Below are 19,451 nucleotides of genomic sequence, written 5' to 3'. Positions count from 1 at the left end.
GCACTTAATCAGTTGTACGAAATTGAATTCTTTGTCAATAATTGGGGCAGTTTTGCTTCATTTTAAATGTGCACTATCAGAGGGAAAAAAAGAGAAAAACATAACCTTATATCCTTGATTTCAAGATTTATTGCCACACAAATTAACATTCTCAAGGTCAAGATGCCTTTGCATTGATGTGTATATTTCCTACAGTATAGTAAATGAAAATCTGTTTTCAAATCAATGGCATATCTTAGAATGGATGTTGCCTTAGAAATGAAATTCAATATGAAGACTCGGTGACTTAATGAAAGAATGGGCTGGCAACTAAGAGACTGGACTCCTCACTATGGCTTACTGTCAGTTAGCTACTGACTACAAGCCCTGTGACATCTGCTGAGTCTCTCCAGTCCTCTGGACCTTTGCCACCCCACCCATAAAAGTTTGCACTTGTGATTCTCAAACTGTGGTAAGGGACCAGTTTTTAAATTTTTCCCATTCAGTTGCAGACTGTTACATCAATGAAATACAATAAAAATACCCTCTGATGCCACAGCAATGTTAAATTGCTATAAAAGTTTCTAGATGCTTATTCTTGATTTCTGTACTTGTCTTACATGCACACTGGCCCGGGGCCCACAACTACTTTTTGAGTGGCATTGACTCGGACAACTAGGATTTAGACCACTAGGTACATTAGATGATGATTCTGCAAATGATTTATCACCTTCATTTATCTCATTTTGTTTAGTAATACAATTAGCTTATATTTCCCAATTACATAGTAGCTGAGCAACAGAAAAGCATCCTGGGGATGAGTTACTCAAATGAAGGTGTTATTCATGGCAGGTTCAAGACAGCAGTGGCATAGTTAATCATCTGTGGGTCACTGACAACTGACTGACCATACAAAAGATGCCTTTCAGACAAAATAATAAAAGATAAATGTTCTCTTTTCCTCTCATTCATTAAAAAAGTACAAAACATGAGAATGTATCAGTTACTTAGGAAAGAAAACAAAACTTGAGAACCAGGAATATTACCCTTTGGATGGAAATACCAGCCAATGTTCCACAGAGGGTGAACTTTCAAAGAGCAGACTGATATATGGTGGCTCACGCTAAAATATGTCTCCTCCGCACCACTTAGTCCATACTGGAAAGGTAACTACTTAATGGTTATTGGCCATAAAACCATTGCAATTTATAGGAGCACAACTTTTGGAGTTGTACATCAAAGTGCAAGGGTCCACGCAAATGCACACTGTTGCTTTTGTAAGGACTCTTGCCAAGGTAAGACGTACATACATGCGTGCCTGCTCTTCCTCTTTGCCCAGCAACCCGGCAGCTGAGGACAAAGGCTAAACAGTCGCTACAGATTACCCAGCTCACACTCTGAAGACCCTTCTTCAAGTTGGTGAGGGAAAGATTGCTTCAACTTCAAGAAAGAGAGCATCCGCTAGGCAGGTTGATCCTAGGGGCCTCCTAGATATCCGCTGAAAGAGAAGGATATCTGCCTTAGAGCCTAGGGCAGCAGAGTCTGGCCAGTCCTGAGCTGCAGGCTAATGCTATAAAACAGGTCACCTGGAGGCCTTATTAACATACAGCCTGCGGGTCCCACTCCAGAATTTGGTTCAGAAGGACATGATGGGGACTGAGACTTTGTATTTCCAACAAGTTCCCAGTGCTGATACTGCTGGTCCTGGGAACACACTTTGAGAACCACTGGTATAAACCATCTGATGACAGAATGGAAAAGACCTCAGAGGTCACCTGATCCAAGCCTTTCATTTTACAGGTGAGGATCCTAGGGTTCAAAAGGGAATGTCTTGCTCATGGTCATATACCGACTACTCAGGGGCTACCTCCACCAAAACCAAAACAAAACAAAACAAAACACTCAGGTTTCCAGAGCCTTAACGTGCTGTTCCCTTCAAGATTCTAAGTTATGGGGCTTCCCTGGTGGCGCAGTGGTTAAGAATCAGCCTGCCAATGTGGGGGACACGGGTTCGAGCCCTGGTCCGGGAAGGGCCACATGCCGCGGAGCAACTAGGCCCGTGTACCACAACTACTGAGCCCGTGAGCCACAACTGCTGAGGCCCGCACGCCTAGAGCCCATGCTCTGCAGAGGGAGAGGCCGCAGTGGTGAAGAGCCCACGCACCGCAGCGAGGAGTGGTCCCCGCTCACCACAACTAGAGAAAGCCCGCGCGCAGCAACAAGGACCCAACGCAGACAAAAATAAATAAATTAAAAAAAAAAAGATTCTACGTTATGACCCCACATCCGGTGCCTGCTCTCTGAGAAGGGGCACCAGCAGGGACTTCATGTTGCTGGCTGCCCTATCTCCATACCTTTCTGGGAACTGCATGCTACTTCTATCAGTGACCTTGTAACCGAGCCCAGACGGGGGTTAGCAGCACAATGGGAACGATTTCTTGCCTAGATTTTACACTCACAAAGCCTGGCTCCAGAGAGCACGCTCTCACCACTATACCTTCCTGCCTCTCCCCCCAGCTCTCTGGCAGATGGGCACAATCAGATGGCCCGAGGTTTTGAAAAGCGACAGAGTAGCGGGAGACAGTCATTTGCGGCTCTCACGTGGAGGTAAGCATCCAGGGCAGCCTCGGCGACTCTCGGCTCGGGGTGACGCGTCTCTGGCTGTGTGCCTGGCAGTCTGGTCTGACCCCAACGTCAAGACTACCTTGGATCCTGCCCTTTGGCTTAGCCTGCTCTCCAATCCCTATCAATTCTATGAGCTTCCTGCTTCCCCGCCAACAAATTATTCTTCGGCTTAAATGGTCTGCAACCAAGAACCCCGCCCAATGTGATAAGCCATTAATTTACCCAGCAGCCAACTGCTGCAATGAAAGCGGGGCTCTGCAGAGGGTCCTGCCGTGCTTTCCACTTTCAGAGCCCTGGGATTTCGGCTGGTACGCTTCTGATTCCTTGGGCAGTGTTTGCAGCAGTGGCTGCTGCCCTTGCAGGGAGCCGGGCCCCAGGCCACCTGTATTCAGATGAAGCCACGTCTGTGCTGTGTGTCTCCCAGACAAAAGTGATTGATCCAGGAGCGCACCCTCACCCACACGGGGCCGCAGGCTCTCTGACAGGGACAAGAAAGGCCCAGGGGCTCTAGAGCTCCAAAGGGGACAGAGCCAAGTCATGTTGGTGGCCGTGGAGAAGGGCCCCAGGAACGCCCTGGCACTTGCTTTCCCGCTTTTTACTATTTGATCCTTTTCATTTCATGGGAGGCCCTGGTAAGAATCCTTCCAATAAAGTCCCTCTTTTGCCTGAATTTCAATCTCTGCCTTTAGTAACACAATAGCTTGGCTACGCTGACTTGCTGACACCCCTCTCTGTCTGCCTTCTCAATCCAGCCATCTCCCTCCCTGCAACGCCACACATGGGGCTTCTTACAAGGACACTTTTCTCTTATGATTCAGGTATCACAGAAAAAAAGAAAATAAAAAGGTGATACAGACTAGAAGCCATCTTTTTTTTTTTTTTTAATCTTTTACAAAAAAGAAAACCTTTGAGGGCTAAGCCTTTTTTCTTTTTACATTGTTTTTCGTCAAACTTCACTGGTAGATTTTTCCATTTTAAATCTGCTCACAGCAGCACAGCCTCAAAATTTTCATCCTCTGACTCAGTGCTTTAGAGATGTGGTTCTTCAGGTGCTTAGATACTATACCGGTGATTTGATTTGAATTAGGGGACTTGATATCTTTGTTTCAAGTGGCTTAAACATCTTAGAAGAAAGGGTGCAGTTCTCTACTAAAAGTGATCAAGGCCCTGCAGTGAAATGTCTTATTCCTGGACTGGGCAGAGTGGTACGAGGTGAGCCTGGGGCATGTAGTTATGCCAGAAGAAGGTGCTCCAAAAGCGATGGGGGCGGGACACGGGAACCACTGCGCAAATCCAGTGCAGTGCCTGGCATTCTGGATTGAACAAAGCCAAGAGGAAGGAACATGTGCATATTCACCATTTTGCTCCCTCTCCTCACAAAGCAAGAAAATTCTGTCAGTTTCTACCGAGAAACCCACACTGTCTACGCCATTCCCTCTAATAGACTTCCAGCCCAGGAACATGACAGTGAGTTCTACAATGGAATTTTGTTATAACCAATGCAATAAAACTTTGGGGGACTCAGATTTTTCAACGTTTTAGTGTAAGGAGAATAAGATTTTAAAGTCAGCTTAAGGTTCAGAAAACAGTAAGGCAAAGCCAAGGTGAAACATTTTTGTTAAAGCACGACCAGGACAACTTACACAAACTGCTAGAGACCTACAACTGGTCAACTAAAATGGAAATGACACCTCACTGGTGGCTAAAAATGCTCAAAAACAGTGTGATGCTAGCTGCCACTTACCACTGCCAGACAGAGCCGAGAGAAGTTAGTCCACAATTAACAAAGGGTAGAGGCAGGGCTTGAACCCAGGCAGTCAGGCCTCATAACCTACATTTTTAATCCCTATACCAGCATAAGTTAAATACCAATTCCCCAGTACACATTCCTTCCAGACAGTTCCAAGATGGGGTCTGCATCCAAAATTAAGCCATCAGAGTTGCTGGCGACCCTCAACCCAGTTAACAAGCAACACTTTCCCAAGCCTCATTCCACACCAAGAACCAATAAAAGATCACATTTCTCCCCATTTAATTGCTATTGTCCAGACACTTTCTTCCTATACTGAGTGGTGCTCATCAGGGCTCTTAGAACTCTTTTGTCCCACTTTTATCTGAAGAACTGATAAGGAATTTCTTTCTACTAAAGTCAGCCGTCTCCTTTATTTCCCCCATCTCCTTCCACTGAGAGACCACCATGCTGACATCTTGCGAATACCAGCCCCAAACAGACAGCAATTTTTATCTTTCCCTGCGGACACTGACCCATGCTTTTATTATGCACAAACGGGATACTGCCCCACTGAATGCACTTTGGAAACATCCTCAAATCATTTAGTTGCAACAACATGCTTCCTTGTCAAAGAGTTGGTGGCCTTTCAGGTCATTCCATGCTCCACACAGGATCCTCAATTCCCATTTGCAAAACAGATTACAGAGGCTCAGGTGTTTTATTTTTTTTTAATTAAATTGCATGACTTTAGACAAAGCAGCATTCCCTGATTCCTTTATCTTGGGCATCACCTCCTCCTCCTCTATCTTAAGAAATGCAAGTATGACCGGCTCCCTTACAGAGTAACCAGAGGTTTCAAAGTCCATCCTTGGGACTGTAGACAATTCCATGTGGTATGGAAACTTTCTAACAGTTTCTGAGTGACTAGCACTGAGCCTGTGTGCTAGTCACAGCTGGGCACGATGAAAAGGGGGATCCTGGAAGGTCAGGCAGTGCTGAGAGGGGCAAGGGCCTGGCGGGTACAAAGAAGGATTCTAATCACCTGGATTAAGTATGACTTCCAGGGAGAACATACCTACAAACGTTCCTACCCTAGTCTGAGCGTGAGTAAATCCAAGCATTTTACTTGGAACAGGCTTATCACCTGAATGGTGATAAGAATCACCAGAGTGGCTCAGCTTACTGTTTAATTTTCATTTGTCAAGCTCCTGGTATATTCCAGACACTGAACTTCACACACTGACACAGATCAGAGTATTTCACAATGATAGAGGGTTCAGCCTGTCCTTGAAAAGAAAAAGTATGCAGCTAAAGCCAGGCCCGCCCCTAACCTCTGGGGTGTCCGGGGCAAGAGGACGATGAGGGCCCACATAATTACTCGAAATTGCTATCCTCTAGCAGACTGTCACAGAATCCTCCTTCCTTGACATATGCAGCTTTATAACAACCTGGAAGGCCAGGTACAATTAGAATTCTCAGACCCCTCAGAGTTCTGGGCCAGGTGTGAGAGGGCAGCCCCAGCCAATGGACAGAATCCCTTCCCTTCCCCACCCAGGCTCCATCTCCTCCAGGAAGGCCTCTTGGGCACACCTGTAGGCCCTCAGCCCACATTGCCAGGCTCTTCCACACCCCCAGTACAGCTGCCTCATTAGGCACTCCTCAGGGAGGGGGTCTGCTCCCCCTACTTGCACAGAGCAGGCTTGGGGTCTTTGAATTCCCTATTTCAATGGGGGTCTGGGCTGCAGTGGGCAGTGTGGACTCTGGGTAGGCAGTCCGGTCCACCTGCAGACACTAGCCCAGTGGGGAAGGGCACAACCTGGGGAAGGGCAGACCCTGCCCTCCTAAACCCAGGGAATAATTACACAGGGGTTCCCTTGCCCAGGTCTGAAGGTAAAACTGACAAAAAACCTTCTCTATTTTCTTCTAGCTAAATGGACTTTTCTTTCCTTGAAGCTTTTTGGGAGGGTGACTCCTTAAAGATGAATAAACTGGTATAAGAGAGGATTCCTGTCTGGAAGAGATGAAAGAAAAAGTTAAATATTTGCAGCTCTCTAGAAAGATATGATAGCTGCTACCCTGGTCTGAAAGAAGGAAAAGGTAAATATTCCTCAAACAGCAAATGGACTGAACAGGGTTCTATAACGTCAGAAGAGAAGGGACCCTGCCCTATGGCATATCTGGGGCAAACCCTAACATTCTCTTTCCTGTTTTGAAAGTGGGCGTCCCACCTAGGCCTGTGCGGAGGCCAAAATAACCCGACGAAGAACTAGCCAGCGCGGCTGGGGCAGCGGAGTCCCAACCCTAGGAACGAGCATACGAGCACACGCTGAGCGGATCTGAGCTAGGCAGGTGTGGGCCTTCGGCAAACAAGCCTCCCCAAAGGGACCCCCGGGAGGCAGGCGGGACAGTGGTTAAGGCTTGGGCTTCACCCCGACGACCGACCCGCTATCTGCTGTGCCTTCCTTTCCTCAGTCAGGAAAAGTTCGCCAACTTTCCGTCCTCCGTTTTTAATTCTCAAACGGAGAAATCACCTGCTCGCATCACTGCGCGGTGATGCCAAGAACTTAGCGCAGTTCCACACTTCGTAAGCTCTCGGTCCCGCGTGCTTGTTTAGACCTGAGAGCGCAGGGGGCAGAGCTAGCGCTGAACCCAAGATGGGGATCAAGCAGCTCCCCACCACCGACCCCCAACATCCAAGATACGGTTCTGCAGAGGCTGTACGACTCTGGGGACCGAGGGGTGGGGTGGATGAGGCTTTAGGGAGAGAGGCAAAGCACAACGGGGAAAGCAGACAGGGGTCGAATATTACACCTCAGCCCTAGTTTGGAGGTAAGAAAGGGGGTGCCTTAGAATGCCGCCCAGCTGGAGGTGCAAAGGACTGGGCCCAACTTGCTGCCATCCGCGAGCCCCTGGGGAGGGGAGGAAGCTGCGCTGCACCCCGCTCGGCTCCAGGTCCTCCAGGCGGGTTGCACGCGAGGGAAGCGGCCCGGAGGGAAACACTCGGCGCTCAGGGGTCTGGGAGACGCAGCCACTCACCCAGCAGCAGTAGCTTGAGCTCGCGGCGCGCGTCCTTCTTGTCCCGGCGAAGCTGCCGCTCGATCTCGGCGCTGATGCGCTGCGACTCCTTCTCCTCCGCGGACAGGCAGCAGCAGCCGGCCATGGTGCGCGCAGCCCCCGACGGGCTACGCCGTTTCCAGGGCCCGGACGCTCCGCCGGCCGCTCTCCCAGCCGGTCCGCGACAGCACCCGAGGTCGGTGGGAAAAGACTGGGGGGCCGACTCGAGTTTCGGAGTATAAGGCCGGGACCACTACGGCTCAATCCCTCCTCGAAGGGTCGGCTCCGGGGCGGGAGTGAATTTGGAGCTCTGGGAAAGCTCAAGTGCACCGCAGCTCTGGGCTCACCCAGCCCCAAGCTCGCTCAGGGGAGGAGGAGGGCGAGCCGGGGGAGACAGCTTTGCCGGCCCCCGGAAGATCAGCGCGGCCCTTGGCACAGGAGCGTGACAGGGAGCGCAGACCGCTCGTGAGAAGTTGGGGCGTCGCTGCGGGGGGCGGTGGGGAGCGGGAACTCCCGGCCTGGCGGTGTCCCAGGCAGGTGGCAGGCAAGGCGTGGGATGGAGGCAGAGGTCCTTGGCTGGCCCTTTCCTACAAACTTCTGAAAACCTCAGCAGTGATCGCCGCCTAAGACCGAATGGAAAAGTTCCTGGAGGCCCCCGTGGTTCTAAGTGGCAGAAGGAGGCGGAGCTTCTCGAACCCGCAGCCCTGGCGTCTGCCCAAGCTGGTCTTCGGGGCACGCCAAGCCGAGGGCGCCTGGGGGCGAAAGAGGTGAGCTGGGAGCTGGGGCGCGGAGCCCAGGCGTCTCGAGTTTCGGGGAGCGGCCCCCACACCTTTCTCCCTGGCCGTGGCGTCCCGGTGCGGGGAAGACGGTGGGCCGAGGGGCCGCCAGGCCCAGCTCCCTGTCCGGAGCCAGGTTCCGACAGGTGAGTGAGGTTCGCCAACTCGCAGCCTCAACTCCTCCCAGCTGCGAGAGGAGCCGAGCCCAGCGTCCGCAGCGCGACGCAGCCCGCGAGCGGCGAGGTTGAGCTCTGCCGACCTGAAATTGAGCCTCTCGCGCCAGCCTCAGCACGACGCACACCGCGGTTTCCTAGACGGGCTCCTTCCGCTTCCCGGACGCCGCAGCCCAGCGCCGGCTCGGCCAAAGCCCTTGGTCAGCTCGGCAGTCTGCCTGCAAGGTGGGGCTGGGCCTGAGCCGGCTGGCGCTGCACTCAGAAGCAGCTGCCCCTGGGTTCAGTTAAATAAGAGAAGTGAGAGAGCGGAGGGTAAATATCCTCCCGGCCCCTTCGTAACCCGCCGGACGAGGAGGGTTGAGGACGTGAGGAATGGAAAACGGCTGGCTACTTTGCATTTTACGATGGGAAAGACTCCTCCTTTGTAAAGAGGGCTGACCCGTTTCCAGCAGCCCCTGGCATGGTCCCTGCCCCAGCCCTGAAGCCTGATAGCCGTCTCGCAAAGCTGTGTCCGCACAGCCACATTGGCCTGGCTCCTGGAACGTGGGGATCACGTTTGAGCTGCATTCATAAAAATTAAAAAGCACCTCTTTGTACTCAAGTGGCACAATAGAATGCGTATTAACAACATCTGATTTTGTCTTCTGTGTACACTTTGAGGCAGAGGGCAAAGAGTTTCGCGGGAAAAGCAGAAAAGTGAAGGTGGAGGGAGGGGATCCCGTCGTCCACAGCAATGAATGTTTTTTTTCCTTCTCGTCAAGTCAGCATGTGCCACGTAAACACTTTATGGCGTTAGGCAATTAGCTAATGCTTCCTCTATTAATAGAAGCCCAAGTGCCTTTCTTAAGAGTAGCATATATTTCAATTCAAACTGAGGAGCATATTGAGTGGAGAGAGTGGTATATGTCATTATATAAAGAACTTGGCATTAGGATGCTATCTGGCTGCAAGGTCTTATTATTTATTTTACAGTTTAGGGAATGTAGAGGAATCAGGCATTAAAAATGCATGTGCTTACATTCTAAAATGCATAATTATTTTAGTTGCCTTGCAGGCATAAATTGACAGTAACAGCGACCCCTACAGGAAAGCTTCTGGACATGATCTTAGCCATTTAGTCACACATCTCTCTTAGCTCTTACATTCATTTACAATTTGAGAGTAAGACCTCTTGGCTTCTCAAATTAATAATTGCGTCATAATTATTAGTACTTTTTAAATGATTAAAATTAGGGCAAATTTGAACTCCCAAGTTAACTGGAATAACTCTATTAGGTCTAAAATTGCTAAGATTGCAAGAAAGATATGAAGCGTATTGTTTACAGCAAATCTGCAAAACTTTCCTGGGCTGGTGAACTTGGCAGTGTGTATCAGAAGCCTTAAACATGTCCATCCCCTTTGACCAAACTAGTAATTCTCCCCTTAAGAAATAATCGGAGAGGCCAAAGTTTTTATTTCTAATAGCAACAACTCAAAACAATCTAAATGCCCAACAAAGGTGAATAGTTCCAATAAATTATGGTATTATGCATACAATGAGATATTATATAGTCATTAAATATGTGAATATGTAACAAAAATGTGAATAACAAAGATTTGGGGGGAAAACCTCAAAATATATGGAGTGTAAAAGTCAAGATACAAAAATATAAACAGTATGATACAAATTTTATTATGGGAACACATAATGCATTTTTAAGGGACTAAAAGAACATATACCAACAAGGTAAGTTGCTCTGAGTCATAGCTTTTCGCTTGATTTTAATTCTCTGATATAAAATTATTGGGGGCAGCTTGCATAAAGTAATCTAGGCCCTAATTTCCTCAGCTGTAAAATCAAAGAGGAAGAACCAGAATAAACTCACAGGGATCTCCCAACTCTAACATCAATTATTTCTTTGCTGATTTCCACACTTATAAGATAGTATAAAAATAATCATAAACCAAAAGTTGTTATTGACAAGTGGTAGCTAGAGAGGATTGTAAAACTAGGATATCGCAAGTCAATTATTTTTATACTTCTATTTTTTAAATTCACATCTCTATTTTCCCTATCTTTAGGATCTGGGGAAGGGATGGGAATAATTTTAAGTTACTGATTCATTTGCAACATTGTTACCGAAATTTGGCTTCTTGTACATTGGTGGCTGATTAAATCTCAGAGACACAGTTCTGGGCGAAGCAGAAAGAAATAGCTTTATTGCTTTGTCAGGCAAAGGGGGCCACAGCTGGGTAGTGCTTCAAGGCTCTATGTCCCATCCTGGAGTGGGTAGTGAGGAGTCTTACACTATTCAAGTAACAGGGTGTGATCAGCTCGTGGACATTCTTCTGATTGGCTGGTGGTGAGGTAATTGGGAGTCAGCATTATCAACTTGGTTCCAGCTGGTCTGGGGGTACATGTGCTTGTGGGCCCCATACAGTTAACTTCTTCCACCTGGTGGGGCTTTCGGTATCTGCCAGACAGCTCAAAGCACATGGCTCAATATTATCTATAGTCCTTGAGGAAGCACTAAAGGACCTTGACTTTGTTTAATGGCTAAAATATTATTATTTGGTCTTGCTTGACTGTTTTCCTTTCTTTCTGCATTTTCTCGCTTCTGATTAAATATATTCTTTGACAAGTTTTTCTACAGACAAAAGGCAGGCAGAGGACATGAGTGGGTGTCTATTCTGGAAAGGCCTCACAGGGTCCTGCTCTGTTACCACATCTTTCCAGGAAGGGGTAGTTTGGAAAAAAAGTCTCAGTAAAAAAGAATATTTGTTTTCTTGGGTTATTCCCGAAGTGCTGCAATTCCATTTCATTCCTCTTGAAGATCAGAGCACAGGCTGAACATGACTTTTCAGATACCTGCCAAGTGCTGGGCTGCAAAGGTGAACTAATTGTCTGAATGTCCATCGAGTCCATGCCAAGCCCATTACCAGGCTCTGGGAATTCAGATACTGAGACATTCCAGGTTTTAGGTAGGCTATAGTCTAGTAGAAAGAAGTAAGACTATAACCCTGAAATCTGAAGTCAGCCCTCCTTGCTTCCTCCCAGAGAGCAAACAGTGGAGCACAGAATCACCTGGGCGGTTCCCCACAGCCTTTAGATGTGCACAGGGGCCCTTCAGCTGAACCTCATCTCCCATCATTCTCCTGGAACCTCAGACAAATGTAACTCCATGTTCTCCACACCTCTATGTCTTACTTCATGCGTTCCCTCTTCCAGGAATGCTCTCTCTCACCCCAGACAAAATTAGGTACTTTCTTTCCCAAACACATCTCTTCTGAGACACCATCTCCACCCCTTGTCAGTCAGACCCATCTTTCTCTGCTGCCTGAGCACCTCCTATGTTCCTCTCTTCAACATCTCACTCTATTATACCTGTTTGTTTCTTCTCCTAATCCATTAGTTACTCACAAGTAGAGAGTTTTTTCTTGTTCATCCTGGTATTTCTAAATTAATAACATTTCGTTGACTGAATAACATTGAAACCAAAACGAATTAACCTGAGATAAGAGAAAGAAGAAACTAGAACAGAGAACAGAAAGTTCTTATGGTGGAAGACAGTAAAAACAACAACAGCAAGCAAGTCCACAGCCAATCAATGTATGACTTAGGAAGGACTCTGTCCCCAATTTGCCCCCTTAGAGGGAAAGAGTGCCCTGTTTCTAAGGAAATTCCAAGGAAATGTGCACATAGAGGGCTGGAAAAATGCTATTCTCTTTGACAAATGTGGCATCTTAGAATTTTAACAAGTAACATAGAATAAAAACATGACCTTAAAGAAGTATACAAGGCTAAAATAGCACTAATAAAAATACACCTATGCTGCTTTTCAAATTGCACATGTGACCCATTCTTAGGTTGTGACCAGCATTTTTTTTAAGAAAAAGAATAGAATATCAATAGGAAATAACAAAGTATGCAACATGTATTATTGTTTCATGAAACTTTTGTTTCAGTTGTATACATAAATATCAACTCTTAAGCAGACAAGTCATTAATGGGGGTTTCCTTCTCCATATCCCAGATGGGTTGGTCTAAATAATTCCCAATTTTCTAATTCATTTTTCTGAGACTGACATGTTCCCAATTTTTCATTCAATTTTCTGAGTCCAATGTGTTCTCTAAAATGTTTTCAGCCCTCCTCTCCCCTCACCACTCCCCTCTTCCTCCACCCAATCATTTTCCAGTTTTGATGAGCGTGGTACGTAAGAGTCGATGGAGTGGTGATGGGTATTTAGACGAATAAGTAATAATTGTAGCTGGTGGTTGGATGTACTTAACATCTATTTTTCTAAGGCAGTCAACGTGTTGCTCCAAAATATTTTCTGCCTGAAGACCAGAAATTGCTTATTGTATAACTTCTACTGAAAAGGCTAGAATTATCGACAATTAAGCCCACCTTCAAACACACATGACTCTGAGTGGGCAGGAATCGCTATTGTTTGTTTCTGAATCTGACTTCCCAGGGGAGTTAGGTATCTCAAGAATTTAAGTAAAAATCTTCAAGGTGAGGAGTTTGGACATTTTTTTTTTCTTTTTCTTTTCTTTTCCTTTTTGCTTAAGTTCTCCCCTCCTCCACTTACATCACTCTCTCCCTGAATGAACAAATGTTAACAACCTAGTATGTTTTCTTCTTTTTTATGCTCTTATAATCATATATAAGCTTACAAACACTCATAAATGTAAATAAACATACACAGAGGGAGTTTGTCATCATTAATTTAAAAATGGGACTGTATTGTATTACATGAACTCTATATTTTGCTTTTCTCTTTTAATACTACCTTGTGGGAATTTCAGTAAACTCTGATTCAGTCTTTCATACATTCATACATAATATTCCACAGGGTAAAAGGACCATATTTTATTTAATTTTCCCCTTTGAAGGACATTCTCTTTTATTCCCAATTTTGGCCACTAAAAACAAAGCTGTAATAGCATCTTTGTATATAAATCCTCATGCACTAGTGTTTTTATTTCTGTGTGATAGATTCCCAGGGTAAAAACTGCTGAATCGAAGGATATATACATTTTTCGTTTTCATTATGGTGGCCAGATTCCTTTCCAAAAAGACTAAAATAATTCACATTTCTACCAAAAATAGAAATACCCATGTCCCAACTAGCAATAAATACGACCACTTATTAATTTTTGGCAGCCTGAAGGGATTCAAATAATTTTAAAGTGTGGTTTTACTTTGTGTTTCCATGACTACTTGTGAATCTGTACATTTGTTCATAGCTTGTTAGTATTTGCATTTGTTACCCTGTGAACTGTCTATTTACATCCTTTGCTCATTTTTTTTAATTGGGTCATTTGTCTTTTTCTTGACAATCTGTAAGAGCTCTTCCATATTACATATCTACTCTTTGTCATCTGAATTACAAATTTTCAAATATGTTTTTTGTTCTTTATCATTTTTAATGGCATCTTTTGCCATAGAAAATTTTATTTTTACGTATCCAAATATCTCTATTTTCTTGCATAGCTTCCAGAGCCCCAGTCTTTGTAAGAAGGTCTCTCCATTTCTATACTGTACATGCAGTATCTTAGATATTCTTGCAAGTACTTTCGTTATTTCATTTTTTACATTGAAATAGTTAATCCATCTGGTGTTTATTTTTGTAAAATATGTAAGATAGGACACTAATTTTATTTTCTTCCAGATGGATTGCCAGTTGTGCCAACATCATTGATTGAACATTCCATCCTTTTTCCAATGAATTAAACTTCAATCTTTGTCATGTATTACACTCTCATATTGACTGAGATCCATTTCTTTAAGTCTGGACTGTTCCACTGAGCTATTTATTCCTATATCAATACCATCTCGATTTGATTACAGGGGCTCTATGAAACATTTTGGTATCTGATAGGATATATCACCCCTTCAGAGTTATCCAACTCTTCTTAGTTGTGTTCAGATACTTATTCTTCCATATGAACTATACTGATCTTCCTCTTCCTCAACTTATGATGGGGTTATGTCCCAGTAAACCCATCAAAAAATAAAAATATCGTAAGTTGAAAATGCATTCAATACACCTAATCTACTGAACATCATAGCTTAGCCTAGCCTACCTTACAGGTGCTCAGAACAGTAACATTAGCCTACAGTTGTGCAAAATCATCTCACACAAGGCCTATTTTATAATAAAGTGTTGAATATCTCATGTAATTTATGGAATACTGTACTGAGGGTGAAAAACAGAATGCTGGTATGCATACAGAATGATTGCAGGTGTATGGGTTGCTTACCTTGGTGATTGCATGGCTGACTGGGAGCTGCGGCTCGCTTCTGCTGCCCGGTATAATGAGAGAGTATGCCACCACATATCATCACTAGCCTGGGAAAGATTAAAATGCAACATTCAAAGCACAGCTTCTACTGAACGCATATTGCTTTCACACCATCATAAGGTCGAAAAACTGTAAGTCAAACCATGGTAAGTCGGGGACCGTCTTTAATACCATTTATCAATGATTCTCTCCTGAACGTCACAGCTTAACCTTAACCCTAACTCCAACTGCTTTCTTGACATAATGGCTTACATATTAGAGGCATCTCGATGTAACAAGACAAAACAAAACTCTGATTTTGTTTTCCAAAACTTACCTTACTGCTATCTTTTCCAACTCAGACCACCAAACACCCAATGGATTGCTTCTTTGCCCCACCTCTGGCACCCAGTCTTAGCAGTTATGAACTCCTCCTTTAAACCATGTATTGTTTTAGAACCACTGCATGCAGCCAACAGCCTTTGCACTGAGCCGCTCTGGAGCTGTCATGCACAATTAATCTTTGTGAATGAGGCTCCCTGTTAGATCATAAGTGCCCCCCCCAGGTATGTTCATTTTTATTTTTGCTGCTTCCACTTCTGAGCAAGCCAACAGCACCTCTGACCTGGACTAAAACAAAAGCTTTGTCACTAGTCTTCTTGCTTCTAGTCTTGAACCTCTAAAATCCATTTTCCACAGGACAAGATAGCCAGAATGAGCTTTCAGAATCCCAGAGCAGATCTCCTTATTCTCTAGATTAAAATCCTCCAATGGATTTCCATCAGAGAATAAAATTAAATGCCCTTGTTCTAGACCACAGGCCCTACATGATAGGCCATTGCCTACCTCTCTAACTTCCTATCCTAACATTCTCCCTCCTATCCTAATATGTTCCCATCATGCTTGTATCTATTTTCTTTGAGCATACCTCAGGACAGCTTTATACTATCAGCTCTGCTGCCTGAATCACGCTTCCTCCAAGCCTTGAGGTGCTTGGTTTCTACTTGTCAGGTAGGTCTCAACGTAAATGTGACTTAATAAGTGCTGGCTTCCCTGACCCGTTAGCCTAAGGTAGCCACTCCTCCCTGCCAATCCACTTGATATCATCATTGTATTTTCACTGTAGCATTTGTCTCTCTCTGGTTTCTCTTGTTTCCTTTCTTCTTTATTTATCATCTTCTCCCACCAGTAAAAGAAAGTAAGCTCTATGAGAAGAAGGGTCATGACTGTCATATCCACCACTGTATCCCTAGAGCCTACATCAGGGGAAGCTACGTCATCTTAAAATTGAACTCTGTTCAGAAGCATTCTCAAAAGTAAAGTTGAATCTTGGAAAAATCAGTAATATGGGATTTGTGATTTAATATTTGCCGATTTTATACTACATTATGTAATACCAAGGAAAACAAAACACTCCTGAGGACGCTTGATTTGTAGAGATAGGACCCTGCCTATGTTTGCCAGGATATGTTAATTACAAGCAACAGAGACCCAGTGTAAATAGGCTTAAGTTAATAGAATTTATTGGTGCTTAGGACTGAACATTTCAGGGATGGTCTTGATTTTAAATTCTGCTGGATCAAGGTACTAAAGTGATGTGATAAGGAAGCCATGTAGTACTTAATAAGTATTTGCTGAATTAATGAAAGAATAACGCCAATCTCATTGGATTGTTGTGAAGATTAGAAAAAGTAATATATAAAGCTTTTGGTTCCTTGCCTGAAGCTAGTAAGCACTCATTAGTAGTAGATAGTATTATTTTTTTTTAAGTATCATTAGCATTATCATCAAAAACTTCATTTTCAAGGACTACCCTGGTGGCGCAGCTGTTAAGAATCTGCCTGCCAATGCAGGGGACACGGGTTCAAACCCTGGTTCGGGAAGATCCCACATGCCGCGGAGCAACTAAGCCCCTGCGCCACAACTACTGAGCCTGTGCTCTAGAGCCCGCAAGCCACAATTACTGAGCCCGCATACCACAACTACTGAAGCCCACACGCCTAGAGCCCATGCTCCGCAACAAGAGAAGCCACTGCAATGAGAAGCCCGTGCTCCACAGCGAAGAGCAGCCCCCACTCGCTGCAACTAGAGAAAGCCCGCGCACAGCAACGAAGACCCAACACAGCCAAAAATAAATAAATTTAAATAAATTTATTTTTAAAATTTCATTTTCAACACAACAGATACATTAATTTTTATTTTTTAAATTTTATTGAAGTGTAGTTGATTTACAATGTGTATTAATTTCTGCTGTACAGCAAAGTGATTCACATATATATATATATATATATAGTCTTTTTCATATTCTTTTCCATTATGGTTTACTATAGGACATTGAATATAGTTCCCTGTGCTATACAGTAGGACCTTGTTGTTTATCCATCCTATATATACTAGTTTGCATCTGCTAATCCCAAACTCCCAATCCTCCCACCCTGCCGCCTTCCCCCTTGGCAACCATAAGTCTGTTCTCCATATCTGTGAGTCTGTTTTGTAGATATGTTCATTTGTGTCATACTTTATATTCCACATATAAGTGATATCATACAGTATTTGTCTTTCTCTTTCTGACTTACTTCGCTTAGAATGATAATCTGTAGGTTTGTCCATGTTGTTGCAAATGGCATTATTTCATTCTTTTTTATGGCTGAGTAGTATTCCACTGTGTGTGTGTGTGTGTGTGTGTGTGTGTGTGTGTGTGTGTGTGTGTATGACATCTTCTTTACCCATTCATCTGTCAATGGACATTTAGGTTATTTCCATGTCTTGGCTGTTGTACATAGTGCTCTTATGAGTATGAACATTGGGGTGCATGTATCTTTTTGAATTATAGTTTTGTCTGGATAGATGCCCAGGAGTGGGATTGCTGGATCATATGGCAGCTTTATTTTGAATTTTTTTAGGAAACTCCATACTGTTTTCCATAGTGACTGCACCAATTTACATTCCCACCAACAGTATAGGAAGTTTCCCTTTTCTCCACACCCTCTCCAGCACTTATTTGTAGACTTTTTAATACTGGCCATTCTGAACAGTGTGAGGTGGTACCTCATTGTAGTTTTGATTTGCATTTCTCTAAATTATTAGCGATAATGAGCATCTTTTCATGTGCCTGTTGGCCACCTGTATGTCCTTTTTGGAGAAATGTCTGTTTAGATCTTCTGCCCATTTTTCTATTGGGTTGTTTGTATTTTTGTTATTGAGTTGTATGAGCCGTTGTGTATTTTGGAAATTAAATTAAATCCTTGTCAGTTGCATCATTTGCAAATATTTTCTCCCATTCTTATCTTTTCATTTGCTGTGCACAAGCTTGTAAGTTTGATTACGTCCCATCTGTTTATTTTTGCTTTTATTTTTATTGCCTTGGGGACTCACCTAAGAAAACATTGGTATGATTTATGTCAGAGAATGAAAAGATATATTCATGATTACTCTTGTACTGTGGGGAGAAGGAAAGATTGAACTTTGCACAGTCATTTGGAATAATTCCGACTGTCTGGGAGCAATAGCAGATGAGAATCATGTTGCAAGGCTTCCCAGCAGAGGTAGAGAAGTAAACAACCACCTTGCATGGCCTGTCTGACCCAGATAGGAATTTAGCCATTGAGTCCTCTTGAAAATCAATGTTGAGTTAAATATTTGAATCAAATATTCAGCCTTTTAACAGTCATCATGTGTACCATTTTTCTAGATTCCACATACATGCATTTAATATACAATATTTGTTTTTCTCTTTCTGGCTTACTTCACTCTGTATGACAGACTCTAGGTCCATCTACATCTCCACAAATGACCTAATTTCATTCCTTTTTATGGCTGAGTAATATGGTACAGATGAACTTATTTGCAAGGCAGGAATAGAGACGTGGGCGTAGAGAACGGACATGTGGGCACAGTGGGGGAAGGGGAGGGTGGGACGAATTGGGAGCTTACAATTGACATGTATACACTACCATGCGTAAAATAGATAGCTAGTGGGAACCTGCTGTATAGCACAGGGAGCTCAGCTCGGTGCTCTGTGACAACCTAGATGGGTGGGGGTGGGGGGGGGTGGGGGGGGGTTGGGAGAGTTGTCCAAGAGGGAGGGGATATGGAGATATATGTATACACATAGCTGGTTCACTTCATTGTACAGCAGAAACTAACACAGCATTGTAAAGCAATTATACTCCAATAAAAAAAACAAATAAATAAAAGTCATCATGAAGAGAGCTAACATCAGAAGATACTCAAGTTCTTCTGTCCTAAATATTCAATACATTATGTATCTTCTTCATGATTTTAAAATCTACTGGTTAATGTAACTGGTTAATACAGTTAGAAATATAGAGTTGAAAAGAATATATGTTGTTGCCTCCTAGCTTCTTCAGTACCCAAGTCACTTTTTGATGCCTTTAGATACATGGAAGTCCACCCAGTCCCTTTTTAATGGCGTTGTGGTAGATTAAACATGCCCAGAAATTCTGGGGCACACCTTCCTTCAAGAGGTGAGGCATATGTTCCCTCCTCTTAAAGCTGGGCACGCTATGTGGTTGTTTTGACTGATGGACCAAAGTAGAAATGACACAGTGTCAGTCTCCAAGTCCAGGCTTTATGAGACCAGCAACTTCCATTTCCTGTCTCTTGACTCACTCACTCCTGGAGCCCTGAACTGCCTCATGAAGAATCTAGAGAGATCACCTGGAGAGACCCTGAGACCACCTGGCTGAGCTCATCCTTCTAGCCATAGTGCTAGGAATGTAAGTCTAGCACCACCAAGGTGCTAGGACTGTAAGTCTAGCCATCCAGGCCCTCCAGCCCGGCCCAGCTGGGTACCACCAAGTGGCTCCCTTGTCAATACCATG

At 44.4% G+C, this 19,451-nt stretch overlaps 1 protein-coding gene across 1 annotated transcript in view; it reads right to left on the bottom strand.

The window, feature by feature from the left end:
* Nucleotides 1-8,643, bottom strand: part of GNA14 (G protein subunit alpha 14) — a 193,769-nt gene extending 185,126 nt beyond the window's left edge. The window contains exon 1 of the mRNA XM_067744121.1: nt 7,373-8,643. Coding sequence (XP_067600222.1) covers nt 7,373-7,496 — 124 coding nt within the window. The 5' untranslated portion in view covers nt 7,497-8,643. The remainder of the gene's footprint in view (nt 1-7,372) is intronic.
* Nucleotides 8,644-19,451: the final 10,808 nt, after the last annotated feature.

The sequence above is a fragment of the Pseudorca crassidens genome, chromosome 7 (genome assembly GCF_039906515.1).
Source record: "Pseudorca crassidens isolate mPseCra1 chromosome 7, mPseCra1.hap1, whole genome shotgun sequence".
NCBI classification, from domain to species: Eukaryota; Metazoa; Chordata; class Mammalia; order Artiodactyla; family Delphinidae; genus Pseudorca; species Pseudorca crassidens.
Note: the sequence above shows the minus strand (reverse complement) of the source record. Positions and strands in the feature narration are given on the sequence as shown.